The 15,348-nt window shown below is 37.6% G+C and overlaps 1 protein-coding gene across 1 annotated transcript in view; it reads left to right on the plus strand.

Annotated features, from left to right (window-relative positions):
• Positions 1-15,348, plus strand: part of LOC150107016 (cell adhesion molecule Dscam1-like) — a 754,963-nt gene that overhangs the window by 586,404 nt on the left and 153,211 nt on the right. Inside the window, exon 25 of the mRNA XM_090393540.1 lies at positions 318-470. Coding sequence (XP_090249666.1) covers positions 318-470 — 153 coding nt within the window. The remainder of the gene's footprint in view (positions 1-317; positions 471-15,348) is intronic.

The raw sequence follows: 15,348 nt of genomic DNA on the forward strand, positions 1-15,348 counted from the left end.
TAATTTAATTCTTTCTGAGTGTTGTAAAAAATCCATTAAACCTCCAACATAATGTGTTATGTTACATTAGTTATTTTTGTAATCCCTAGATGTCCTAGTGACTAGAACGAAATATAGGAAGTATTAAATTCTTTTTAATCCTTTCTGAGTGTTGTAAAAAATCCATTAAACCTCCAACATTATGTCTTCACAGCACTTAAGCCTCTATACACGAATATTTTTGAAAAGTCAGTGCTGCATGATATTAAATGACTATACAATTTAATATTTAGTTGCAAAAATTTTTTTAAGAAAAAAATTTGAATTTAAAATATTAGATGCTCAAGGAAGAAAGGGGAGACCTAGTGAAACTGTAGGACTTTCAGATTTTTGCCAAAAAGGAACAAAAGAACAAGAATTATATGGAAAGGCTTCCTATTATTCATCACCTGCTCGCAAACCTTTGGCAGCGGCTTCTGTCAGCAACCATAGTAGGTATAAAACAAGCATTTTTGCTTACTACTTTTCTTTCTTTATTAAATATGCACTTTAGTTAGTAGCTGAACAAATGTTTTTATTGTAATCTGAGGTGCTAAAGCTCTTCTGCTCTTATTTTAATCATGTATTACAGCAACCTGCCAAAGCCTTATTATTATTCAATATGAAAACTTTTTAAATGATACAAAAGCTGGCTATATATATATAAAAGAACTACATCTATCTCATGCAGTTTTATCATTGTGCATAGCAAGAGGCGTTTCTCTTCTGGGATACTGCTTCTGCATACATAGCTTTTTTGATATTGATCACTATGCAGCTTCCTTATCTAACTCACTAGCCTGTTATCTAACCTCATCTACTCCAATTTAAATACCATGTTGTCACATGACAATTTATTCAAGTTCTTCATGAAATCTTATTGTACCACTGTGTATACATCCCTGGGAGCTTACATCTGACAGCCTATTGTAATTTGAATGAAAATTGAAAAAATATCCTCCTTTCTGTTTCTATTCATGCTTTTATGATTGTTTTTTTATAATGAATGATATTCTGTCTTCTTCCATGAAAAATCTGTTCCATTTTAATCTGGTACATGACCATATCAAGTTATCATCATCCTCTGCTTCCTCTCTATCATGCTCTGCAGATGAAGAATATTGACAGATTTGCTCATCTGTCAATATTCTAGAGTCTAGACATCAACTTATTCACCTTTCTTTGAACCCTTTACAAAATTCTTCAACTTCCCAAAAACCTGCAACAAAGTCTTTTGATCAGGTCATATTTGCCTGACACTGCAAATATCACCTAATCGGTCTTGAATAGTTGAACTATGGCCTCTTTTTATTTCTGTATGTCAGTGTCCTCCTCATAATTGGTCATAATCCATTGTGTTGTTCTTCAATTTTTCATTCAGAATATTGTGTATGGGATGTTTTTATTTAATTCATTCATATGAATTGAATACACAACATCCCATTGATAACTTCCAAATTCAGAATCCCTTCACTTTTTCAATATTGAATTAGTATCCTCCACTCATTTGCTTATAGAGACCGTCTGTTGAAATCTTGTGGAAAACCACACATTAGTTTTGCTCCTTTTCCTTTAGTGTTACATGGTGATCAGCGTTCATTTTAGACAAATTATGGACACTACAGACAAGATATGTATTCATTATCTATATTATCCCCTCTGTTATTCAATGATCCAATCACATTATGAAGGAAAGTGGTATTAAACCTGATATCAAAATTGGAGAAGTTAATGTCAGCTCTTTGGCTTTATGCAGACGATGTTATACTTCTAAATAAATCCGCAACAAATATGCAGGATTCCCTGACTAAATTGAATTAATGGTGTAGTATGTATGGTATGACGGTCAGCAATAACAAGACAAGACAATGAAAATAGGCAGAAGTTGACAATATCAACTACATTGTGAATGGAGAACCTATAGAACAAGTAAAACATTTCAGCTACTTAGACATGATTTTTAGTGAAGATGGTAAATTAAATATGGAAATAAACAACAGAATTCATCAAAGCTAATATAGGTAGGAAGTCAATGAAATAAATTTATATGGAATAAGAGAGAAATTAGTCAAAACACTAAATTAGCTGTATACAAGACAGTGTTCAAACCAATTTTTAACTTATGGATCTGAGAGCTGGTGTCAGAAGTAAAACACTTGACCAAAGACTATAGACCACAGATATGAGAGTCCTGAGAAAGATTAGGGGCATGAACAGATGGCATCAATGGCTAATATCATATTAAAATTGAGGATATTAGGAAAGAACTTGATATTGTCAGCATTCAGGAATACATTAGCAGAGCTAATCTCAGGTGTATGGTCACTTAAACAGAATGGGAGAGGAAAGATTAGCAAAACAAGTGTTCTCTGCCAGGCTTGGCAGGAAAAGACCCAGAGGAAGACCAAGATATAGGTGGATTGATACAGTGAAGTGAAAAGTGTCTTAGAAGATAGAAATATATAAGATCTGATAATGTTTTGGGGTCTTGACAGGTAACAGACTGATTTGGATGAAAATTGTAGATAGGAAGTTAGTAACGATGTAAATTTTTCATGTAGTACTAACATATCTTGTACACCCCTTGAGGGTACATGGAAGGAATTTGATGATGGACTCTACAACCGTGTTAGAAATAATTATTTTATTTTAATTTCCCGATGTTTCAACCTTCATATTATGGTCATCATCTAGAGTATACACACCACACATATATATAGAGACAAGCTATATTACATTTCACACAGTATAAAGAGAGAATGATTTGATCATCAGTTATTCTGCTGGCCTGACCTCTAGTGAAAAATAAAATATTAAATAAATGAAATAAAATAACTACATCAATGCTATATTCTATTTAAGACAACATCAGAGAAACATTCTTTCATATAGATAGTTTTATTACAGCAAAACTGATGTCCTAATTTAATGACAATTGTTATATTAGATTTAAGATCCTGGGATTACCTTTAGTCCTATTTATAATTAACTCTATGAATAAAGGTTATGTGGGTAGAATATGTGCCTTCCATGTTCTTCGGATTTTTAGACCATCGTTATTGTTAAGATTAGGGTGGGTGATAAGAATTTCACAGGCTTCCTTAAATTTACGTTTATACCATGTTTTGGTGTGATGTAAACAACAGTTATTTTCCAGTCAATTCTATGTGAAGTGTTTAGGGCATGATCAGAAATGCCAGCTTTATCATAGTTATTATATTTAATGTATTGCTTATCTTCCTTTTTTTCTGATAGGAATTGTGCATCCTGTTTCCCCCATACTGTATAGGGCAAATTACAGGCACAGTGAATATGGTATACTCCAGGGTGGGCCAGCAGAAGGAGTGAATACTTGGATGTGTTGAGTAAGTTCTTTAATTTTGCAGAAGTTTTGAAGTTGGCTTTAAGGTTGTATTTCTATAGTATTCTGTTTATTTTATCTGATATCCCTTTAATGTATAGAATGGTTACAGTTTTATTGTAGTCTGGTTTATTTTTGTTTTTAAGTAAGGTCTCATGAAGAATTTTGTTGATAGTATTTTGGCTATAGCCATTTTTAGGAAGGTATTGCTGATAACTTTTCATTCATCTTTAAGTGCTTGTTCATTGGAGCAAATCTTCAAAGCTCTGTTTTATGGTGTGTTAATGGCACCTAGTTTTTGTTCGTGTGTAGAGGCTTAAGTGCTGTGAGGACATCATGCTGGAGGTTTAATGGATTTTTTACAACACTCAAAAAGAATTAAAATAGAATTTAATATGTCCTATATTTCATCCTAGTCACTAGGACATCTACGGGGATTACAAAAACAATTAATGTAACATGCACACAAATATCATACAATACTAAGTCCAACCACGTGGGTGACACTAAAGTCCTATCTAAGTGGAGCGCCCTCTAAGGGCGGTAGTAGGTGGCCTGGAATGTAAGGTGGGACCTCTGGTGATGAGTGTTTCCCAAATCTTCGGAAGCTTAATGCAACCATATTTATTAAGATTTGGTTGGTTTCTGAGAGCTGCTGCTGCTTCTAAGAAAAGTCTCTCTTTCTTGAATTTGCTGTGATGGAGCATGGTGGTTTTCTTCCAAGATATCCTATGGGTTGTGTCCAAAACATGGTCAGCCAAGCCTGAATGGCATAGTTGTGTTTACAGATGTAAGACTTGTGTTCCTCCAGGTGGATGGATGCTGATCTGCCTGTCTGTCCAAAGTACGCCAGCTTACAGGAACAGGGTACTTTGTAAACTCCGGGCAGAGAGAGAGGAGGGAGCTGATCTTTTGTAGAACGGATAAGGATAGCAAGTTTGCGGTGGGGCTTATATGCTGTGTGTAGGTTGTACTTTTTTAGTATCTTGGCTATTTTTTCGGATGTGCCACGGATGTAGGGTATGGTGATGGCATTTTTAAATTCTTGTTGACGAGAAGGACGGGGAATGGGGGAGGAACTTATTATTTTTTTTTTTTGATACTGTGTTTGCTGTAGCCATTGGAGAGGAAGTGCTGTGTATGTGGTTAAGCTCAGTAGTGAGGGCAGCAGTTCCACTGGAACAAAGATTGTGGGCTCTCTTGGTAAGAATTTTAATAATGCCATATTGTTGAGAGTTTGTGAATTTGAATTCCTAGACACCTTAGTCACATGCCTGCGTAATGATATTCTTGCCTTCACTGTATACAGAAAACCCACACACACAGGCATATACATTCACAAACTCTCCCACCACCACCCCTCTCAACAATATGGCATTATTAAAACTCTTACCAAGAGAGCCCACAATCTTTGTTCCAGTGGAACCGCCCTCACTACTGAGCTTAAGCCTCACTACAGCACTTTCCTCTCCAATGGCTACAGTGATCACAGTATCAAAAAAATAATCAGTTCCTTCCCATTCCCCGTCCTTCTCGTCAACAAGATTTTAAAAATGCCATCACCATACCCTACATCCATGGCACATCCGAAAAAATAGCCAAGATACTAAAAAAGTACAACCTACACACAGCATATAAGCCCCACCGCAAACTTGCTACCCTTATCCGTTCTACGAAAGATCAGCTCCCTCCTCTCTCTCTGTGCCTGGAGTTTACAAAGTACCCTGTTGCTGTAAGCTGGCATGCTTTGGACAGACAGGCAGATCAGCATCCATCCACCTGGAGGAACACAAGTCTTACATCTGTAAACACAACTATGGCCATTCAGGCTTGGCTGACCATGTTTTGGACACCACCCACAGGATATCATGGAAGAAAACCACCATGCTCCACCACAGGAAATTCAAGAAAGAGAGACTTTTCTTAGAAGCAGCAGCAGCTCTCAGAAACCAACCAAATCTTAATAAATATGGTTGCATTAAGCTTCCGAAGATTAGGGAAACACTCATCACCAGAGGTCCCACCTTACATTCCAGGCCACCTACTACCGCCCTTAGAGGGCTCTCCACCTAGATAGGACTTTAGTGTCACCCACGTGGTTGGACTTAGTATTGTATGATATTTGTGTGCATGTTACATTAATTGTTTTTGTAATCCCCGTAGATGTCCTAGTGACTACTAGTGACTACTAGGACAAAATATAGGAAGTATTAAATTCTATTTTAATTCTTTTTGAGTGTTGTAAAAAATCCATTAAACCTCCAACATGATGACCTAGTTTTTGTGTTGGATAGTGGTAGTAGTTTATGTGTATATATATTAGCCAGTATGTGTAGGTTTTTGGTAAACAGTGAAGGAAAGACTGCCAGAAGGAAGACGTGTGACAAGTGTATCAAGAAACTGAAGTGTGTTTTGTTTTTCAATCTCAATTGTGAATTGAATGCATTTGTGTTGTTTATTTAGTGGCTAAGGAAAGTGTCTAGTGTCTGGCAGCCATGGGGTTAGGTAGAAAAATTATCATCAACGTATCTAAGCCAGACTTTGGGTTTTAAAGGAGAGGAATCTAGAGCTCGTTGCTCAAAATGTTCCATGTGAAAATTAACAATTGGGAGGAGGGGGGATAATGGTGAGCCCATGGCTGTGCTTTCTTTTTTGTAGGTAGAAAGTGTTTTGCAAAACAATATAGCCAGAACGTAGTACATGTGCAAAGAGTGCTGTGATATCAGTAGGGAATTTGTCCTGAAATAGAAGGATTGTGTCATTGATGGAGACATTTGTGAAGAGGGCAGAGATCTCTTTTCCAGTGGGATGTCTTATACACCTTTCTTGGATGGCCTCTGGTTCTACCCTTGTCTTCCTGTACTCTATGAAATATCTTCTCACATTAATCTGGTAACACCACCTCACCAACTTCCATGTCTCAGTCGTATCCCCTCTTTCTCTTCTATACACATGGCTCTGTAAGTTGTATTCCTTCAATCTCTCTTCATATCTAACATTCCAGACCTTACAAAAACTTAATAAATCTTCTCCTAAACACCTTCATCCTCCTGAAAACCAGATGACAAAATGTATGCACAGTAGTCCATATGTTGCCTGATCACAGCCTTATGCAGGGCTATAATCAGGCCATACAGAAACCATAACCTCTTTGCTTCTGTACATCACTAGCATCCAGATTATTGCCATAATTTGTTTGGACATTCTTACAGTTTTAACGATATGATCCCCTAAACTTCAAGTCTCTCTCTACCATCACTCCCAGATACTTAGCAACATGAAATTGATAGCACCACTCATATAGTCTCTTTAGATCCTCCTGCAAGGCCACAACATCTGTTCTACTTCTCATAGTTCTTCCCAACTTTACATCATTGGTAAACAGCTGCATATCTCCAGTTAAGCCAATGTCATTAATGTACAAATTAAACAACAATGGTCCCAAAACAGATTCTAGTGACTTCCTCTTTTGGGATACCACTCTCCATACACAATGTGCTGATAATCTGACTGCCCATCAGTTATCCAACTCACTAGTCTATTATCTAATCTCATCCGTTTCAATTTACCTACTAGCTTATCATGTTACAGTCTGTCAAAGGCCTTTGAAACATTCAAGTATACCACCATATATGCTCTCCTTTATCGAGTCACCTTGTCATCTTGTTGTAATACATAAGCAGATTGCTGAAACATGACTCCACCCTCAAACAAACCCATTCTGATCATCATAAAGAATACTGCTATTATCAACTCACTTCTGAATCCTAGTCCTCACCAACTTCTCTAATAATTTAACAACAACCAGTCACACAGATTAGCCTTTAATTTATAACCTTACTTTGATCTGCCCCCTCCTTTGTGAAGTGGAATAATTTTTCCCACCTTCCATTTCTTTGGGTGTGGCCCTGTTGCAAAACTCATGTTAATTAGTTGTACCAAAGGTGTCATTAATTCCATAGAGCATTCCCTCAAGACACATGGCAATATACTTCAAATCCTATTGTCTTATTCATATATCAAGTTTACTTAATTCCTCATATACCTCATTCTCATTCACCATCAGTCTCTCCTTTGCCATACCTCTACACGTCATCTTCTCTTAATATTGCCATCTAGTGGATGAAATACACTGATAAACTAATAATTGAAGAATTCAACTATATCCTCCACACTGGTTACCAATCTGCCAGTGTCATCAACTAGCATCATCCTCCCATAGTCATTTTTCCTTCTACTTCCGACATATATCGAAAAAAACTCATTAGGATTTTTCTTAGCTTGATTGGCTAATTTCTTCTTATACTTCACTTTTGCTGCTTTTACCAACCAAGTTACCATCCTGGCCTGCTCTTTGTACGTTTCATGCAACTGATCATTACCAACATTCATCTTGTGTTGCCTCCACAGTGCCTTCTTCCAGATTTCATGCTTAATCTCTTCATTCATCCATTTTCTCCTACCTTATTTAGCCTTTGCACCTTTGGGATAACTCAAACATTGCTCTCTTAAATAGCTCTTTATTAATGCTCATGCAGTATCTATATTTTTCCCACTCAACTCCTAAGCTTTATAGAAGTTTTCATATGACTGGCTGTAACTTAGGTGATCACTTCATGGGTGCTCTCATCAACCATGAGAAGAATTAGACACTCTATTCATGATCACATCCTCTGATGATTAACCATATCTAAGTCTCGTAACCTTTGTGTGCCCTCCGTTACATACCACCTAAGATTGTTGTCCCTTAAAAACTTCAGAAATGTGTTGTCCTTATTCCATGATGCTATCTCTTCACTCCAATCAATATTGCCTTTGTTGAAATCTCCTATAATGATCACTCTTTGCTTGCTCACTAAGCCAAGTTGCCTATATATTTCTTTGTCTCCACCTCCCATATTCCCTGGCCTGTAGCAACATCCCACCAAATATCTCATTCTATCTACTTCACACCATACTGTTTCAAAACCACTGCCACTTTTTTTTTTCCTTGTATCTCAACCTTGCACAGGCATAATTCCCCTGCTATCATCAGCAGCACCCCCCCCTCCTTTCTTGCCTTTCTTGTCTTCCTGAAAACATCCACTTCTATTTCCACCCAGATGCATTCTCATCCAACCATGTTTAAATTATTCCAACTATATTTGCCACATAAACTCAGTCAATGCAACAAATAAATAAACATAATTCATTTCTTAGTCTATAACGAGTCCTATTCATGCTGTCCTCCATCTGTGACTTCTCATCATCATCCTCAATTATTGATATGTACCCTCAAGCAATGTACAAAATATCATGTTGATACTACATAATTAAGTCTGTGTTATTACTAGGTTCCTATCAGTTTTCTACGTAAGTAGTACTCAGTACTGATGTATCATACGGTAATGTCATTGCTTATATCTTTCTATGTACATGTGATTTCTTTGAAAGAGAATAAACTGCTATTGTTGGGGAAGAAATATTATTATTACTTCACAATCCATTTAGATTTAATACGATTGATTACACAGTTCAGCAAGGGTTGGTAATATTATTGGAAACTTTTTATATTAATTATTATTATTAACAAACCTTAGTAGAATCTATACATTCAGTTGCAGGAGGTCTTGCTCAATCAGCAACATGTCTGTCATTTTGAACCTTGTACTCAAAATTCATATGCACCTTAACATTCATACACACTCTTGCAACACTTTCCACTTACTTGCCACTCTCCATGCTAAAAACTTCCTCATTACCTTGTTCACTACACTGTTATATTGCTTACAGAGATGGACGCTTGTTTTTCTTCTCTCACACTCTATTCTATGTATAACCCTATTAGCCCAATAAAAATACTCTTATCAATCTTAAATATCTCTATCATACTATCTCTTATTTATTCACCTAAATTTTGTGTTTTATATTTCCTCGACCTTTTCTCCTTATTACCATTCTTAAGTTTTGTTATTGACTAAGTTAATGGTCTTTAGATCATTAACTTAGCCAGATAAAAATACCAGTTAACTAAATTTGAACACAGTAGTAGAGTTGTAGTTTGATTTAGCTTTGGGCAATTTAACGCATTCATTGTCCTCCTTATCATAGCAGCACTGCACTACGTGGTCATCACAACATTTACATTGTGCCCTTTTCACTTCGAATCTTTGTTAACATTCCTCTCAAGTTTTGAAACTCATTCACCTCCTGGAGCACAGTTCGACCATTCAGTACCCATCATTACACTTCTGCACTCGTAATTGTAAAACATCAACAAATATCTGGATATTCTCCATCAATCCACATGAACTATCATTAATTCTTGCATGCTCATTGCAGATTTTCAGCCTTTAAAATGAACCTGCTGATAAATTCTTATGAAAAATAATCAAAAATTACTCTACTCACTAATTACTACAGAATTAGTGATTAGAATGTGAGTATTAGTATCAGTGAAAGATATAGAGGAGGGGAAAACTATAATATTATAAAAAGCACATGATGTTAGGTATCAGTTTAACTGTTTTTTCCTCTGGGTCCAAACACCTATTTGCATATATTTGCAGAATAAGGGCCTTCATTTTCCCTCCATATAAAATCTCTCACCGTCATTCAAGTCCTGGTTCTCCAATAATGTCCAAGATAAAAATTAAGCATACTAAATGGTCCAAATAAGAATTTCAGCACACTCGAGTCAAAATTTCAGCTTTGCAATTAGCATTTACATTTTTTTTTTTTTTTGTAAATTCAAAGTAGACTTTGTTGGGGGGGGGGGGTACAAATGTAAAAAAATTTATCCTTAAACTGCAGTTGAACCTTTTGGGTCTCTTGCTAAGGTTATTTAGACAAATTCTGAACCTTCCATACTTTCTTCTCTCTCACATCCAGACAGCAACCTATTGTGCAAGACGTGCATTTGCATGGGGCAGCAAAATTGGCATAAACTATATGAAAAATAAGTGAAAAGGGGCAGCAAAATATGCTATTGCATTGGGCAGCAAAATTTCTAGTTGTGGCTCTGCAGCAACGTGTAGCATAGTAACATCACCTAAACATGAGGATGCTGATGACATCAGTCTCTTTCTCCAACTCTTCTATATATGACCAAGAAAAATTTCATAATCAGTTTATCACAAACAACTCGCTACACAATGCATTTGTCTTTCATAAGAAAGATATCAGAAAAATCACCAGTAATCAGTCTCCTTGTCTTACCAGTATCCTTCCAGTTATACAAAAAACTTATACTCCAGAATTGATTCCCATCCTGTATCGCCTCTACTGACATGTACTCAACAGACATGGAAGCAAACCTTTATCCAACTTGTCCAGAAAAAAAAAAAAAAAAAAAAAAGGAAGCTAAAAGCCATTTTACTCTCATCCCATTGCCTTCACCTCAGCACACTTGAAAGTAGTGGATTTGCCACTCTCTAGTTCTACAGCAGACTTTCTAGCCACCCTTACCCAATATTGTATACCAGACTTTGAAAAAGTTTAGAGAAATTCATGTGCATGTTCTTGCTACCAAGGCATTTGACTGACTCCAGAATAGAGGCCTTCTTAGCATCTACTATTTATGGCTTTTCTCTCTCTCTCTCTCTCCCCCACCCCTTCTTCCAATTTTTGTGATCTTCATTATTATTATTATTATAATACACTGGTCCAAAAGCTAAGGACGAACTACATTTTTACCTATATATGAAAAAATTTCCATGACTATAGCCAAATGGACATAAATTTATTGTCAGCAGACTAATGAATTATATTACATAAAAAATTTATTATAAATTTCCCACAAATTAAATTGCAATATGTTTTTGGCAAAAGTTATAAAGTTCCTAATGATGTAGTTATGGAATTAATGTACAGTGCTTACAGAAAACTATGCGGAGAGACATTTCAGTATGGAATGTATCCACCCTGAACTGCAATGCAGCTCCCACAATGTTTTACCATGCTTAGCACCAAGTGATTCAGGTGTTCTTGAGGCAAACTGGCCCCCAGAGCAAGGATAGGGCCTTATTTGTTTTTCTGGAAGGGAATTTCAAACAGCAATGCATCTCCCTATTGAATCTCAAATGTGTTCTGTGGGGTTGAGATCTGAAGAGTATGCTGGCCACTTGATCCGATTAATACCCTCAGTCTCCAGAAGTATCTCCACTGCTCATGTATGATGTGGTGTGGTATTGTCATTCATAAGGCGGTGAATTTGAGCTGTGCAGAAGAAAGTGATTTTTAATCGGTGAATAGTCCGCTTTTTTCCCCGTTTTTCTACGTTTTTGAGTGCTAAATTGTTTCTCTGAATACGAGTGTACTTCAGTGGTTGTTTTTTTGGAAGTTAGTAACGATGTAAATTTTTCATGTAGTACTAACATATCTTGTACACCCCTTGAGGGTACATGGAAGGAATTTGATGATGGACTCTACAACCGTGTTAGAAATAATTATTTTATTTTAATTTCCCGATGTTTCAACCTTCATATTATGGTCATCATCTAGAGTATACACACACACATATATATAGAGACAAGCTATATTACATTTCACACAGTATAAAGAGAGAATGATTTGATCATCAGTTATTCTGCTGGCCTGACCTCTAGTGAAAAATAAAATATTAAATAAATGAAATAAAATAACTACATCAATGCTATATTCTATTTAAGACAACATCAGAGAAACATTCTTTCATATAGATAGTTTTATTACAGCAAAACTGATGTCCTAATTTAATGACAATTGTTATATTTCATTTTATTTAATTATATTTACTACTTAAATGTTCTGATGTTTGTGCTTTTTTTCCTCTTATTTATTAATTGAATAATTATTAAAGATTACGCTACTAGGCAGTAAGGAATGATGGTGGATTCATCAGCAGTCGCAAGTGGCTTAACGCCAAGTCCTCCGCCATTTAAGAACTCAATTATTAGCAATATCATAAGGGACTTTGTGGCATGCAGTACTTGCGGCATGTATGCGTCTCGGGAATTACATATGTGGCTTGTTAAAGAGAGTGGAGAGCGTATGTGAGAAAAATGCAGGCAGTTGGAGGAAATAAGTACATTAGATATATCGATATCCGACTTTGTTGCTCCACGAACGGGGAATGGGAAGGAACTGATTATTTTTTTGATACTGTGATCACTGTAGCCATTGGAGAGGAAAGTGCTGTAGTGAGGCTTAAGCTCAGTAGTGAGGGCGGTTCCACTGGAACAAAGATTGTGGGCTCTCTTGGTAAGAGTTTTAATAATGCCATATTGTTGAGAGGGGTGGTGGTGGGAGAGTGAATTTAGATTAAGAGTGACTGACCTGCAGAGGGAGATAGATGAGTTGAAAGAGGAGGTGGAATGTCTTGTGAATGAGAGCACAAGTATGAAAGATAAGATTAGGAGAATGGAAGAGATAAATGCAAGGCGAATCAGAGTAGGAGAGAGAGAATTTAGGGAGTATGAGTGAGAGGTATGGGGGTGCTAGAAGAGGAGAGAATGGAAACAGTAGAAGAGAGGGAATGAGAGAGAGGTATGGGAATGCTAGCAGAGGAGAGGATGGAAACAGTAGGAGAGATGGAAAGAGAGAGAGATATGGAAGTGCTAGAAGAGGAGAGAATGGAAAACGGTAGGAGAGATGGAATGAGAGAGAGGTATGGGAATGCTAGAAGACGAGCGGATGGAAACAGTAGCAGGAGAGACAGAATGAGAGAGGGATATGGAAGTGCTAGAAGTGGAGAAAATGGAAACAGTAGGAGAGAGGGAATGAGAGAGATGTATGGGAGTGCTAGAAGAGGAGAGAATGGAAACAGTAGAAGAGAGAGGTATGGGAATGAAAGAAGAGGAGAGAATGGAAACAATATGAGTGAGGGTATGGTAAGAGGTATAATGTATGGCGACTCAATGATCCGTGGTGTTCAAGATAGGAGGCGTGAGGAGTGTTTGCCAGGAGGAACAATAGAAAGGGTGGCTATGGCAATTAAGAGAGGTGAAAGGGTGGATGAGATGATTGTGATGGTAGGAACGAATGACTTGAGTGGTAATGTAAGTCGGGCAGCGAGAGATATGAGATTTTTGCTTGAGACTGTACGGAAGAAGACAGAGAGAGGAAAAACAGTGTGCGTGTTGCCTAGGTATGATAATGATGAGCTGAGCAGAAGAGCGGTGATATTGAATGGCATAATAGCGAGAATGTGTGACAGGAGAGGACTGGTATATGTGGATGCTTGGAGTGCGTTTGAGGAAAGAGAGGAGTTGTATGCGAGAGACCGTTTACATTTGAATGAGGAAGGACGTAGGCATCTGGAGAGAGTGCTGTTCTGAACGAGTCAGTGTGTCCCAGGGAGGATGATAGCAGGGGTGGCCTCTTGTGGGAATGGATACTTGGGAGAAGGGAGACAATGCCAGGTAACACCACTGAGCCCAGTGGAGTCTAGAAGGGATAGTGCTGGGTATAGAAACAATGGCATTTATATGCTTTATACTAATGCCAGGAGTATCCGGAATAAGGGAGAGCAATTGGTGGCACAGATAGCATCAGCCTGGCCAAAAATTATTGCGATCACTGAGACGTGGTTGACAGAAGGGGATATAACAACAGGAATAGAAGTCACTGGGTATAGCATTTTTCATCAGGATAGGAGGGGAAAGCGTGGTGGTGGGGTGCTGCTTATGATAAGTGATGACCTATGTCCTCTAAGAGTGGAGAATTTGGAAGGAAGTGAGACAAATGATTTTGAGAGCGTATGGTGTGAGGTAGAGATAGGCAAGACAGGATATTTAGTGGGGTGTTGCTACAGACCCAGGAGCACAGAGGATGGGGACCAGGAGATGTTTAGACAGCTAAGTTTGGCAAGTGCAAGAAGAATGATTGTTATGGGAGATTTTAACTTCAGTAGTAAATTGGAGAGAGGAAGATGCATGTAGCAATAGGGGAATGGAATTTCTAGAATTCTTGAGGGACAAATGTCTTAGGCAACATGTAACAGAGGGAACAAGAGATTCAAAAGTTTTGGATTTGGTTATAGCATCAGAAGAGTTGATAATAACTGAGTTGACGTCTCTCCCACCAGTTGGAGAGAGTGACCATATGGTGTTGACTTGGAAAATGAATAGACATGCAGGAGTATCAAAGATACGGGAACTTATGTGGAATTATAAGGCAGGTGATTATAATAGTCTTAGACGTCAACTTCGGGAAGTTTCATGGAGGGAGAAACTGGAAGGCCGGGATATCACCAGCGCTTGGGAAATTGTGAAAGAATATTTGTTATCATCAATGGTAAGTTGTATACCACGAGTGAAGAAGAGGACGCAATTTGGAGTAAAGTGGATGACAAACAATATTAAACAGGAATTGCATGCGAAAAAGAGGCTATGGAAGAGATATAATGAGACAGGTGAAGAGATCCATGAGGAATATAAGACACACGCCAGAAGAGTTACTAGTGTGGTAAGGAAAGCGAAACTGGAATCTGAGAGGAGATTGGCCCTAAGATCCAAAGAAAATCCTAGGGAATTTTTTAGCTATGTGGCCAGTAGGAGGAGAAATGACTGTGGAAGAATGATATTGTGGGATAAAAATGGGAATAGAGTGACTAATGTAGAGGACATAGTGGAATTGTTCAATGAACACTTTATTGGAGTATTTCACCCTAGAGGAGTCAGTTTTAATGCTAGAGGGATAGGACTGGTTCGAGGTCTGGAGGTACAGGAGGAGAGTGTGTTTCAGATACTGAGTACTCTGGATGTCAGTAAAGCTGTGGGACTGGATGGTATTTCACCACGAGTTTTGAGAGAATGTGCTAGGGAATTGACAGTGCCTTTAATGTGGCTTTTCAATGAAAGTCTGCCTTTGGCAAAGGTGCCCAGGGAATGGAAGGAAGGTAAGATAGTGCTATTGCATAAGAGTGGTAACAGACTGGAAGTGTCTAATTATAGGCCAGTCTGTGTGTCATCAGTAGTTGTTAAGATCTTGGAGAAAGTAGTGAGGGACCG

The sequence above is a fragment of the Typopeltis vanoorti genome, chromosome 5 (genome assembly GCF_054136105.1).
Source record: "Typopeltis vanoorti isolate ZY-2024b chromosome 5, IOZ_Tvanoo_1.0, whole genome shotgun sequence".
Lineage (NCBI taxonomy): Eukaryota > Metazoa > Arthropoda > Arachnida > Uropygi > Thelyphonidae > Typopeltis > Typopeltis vanoorti.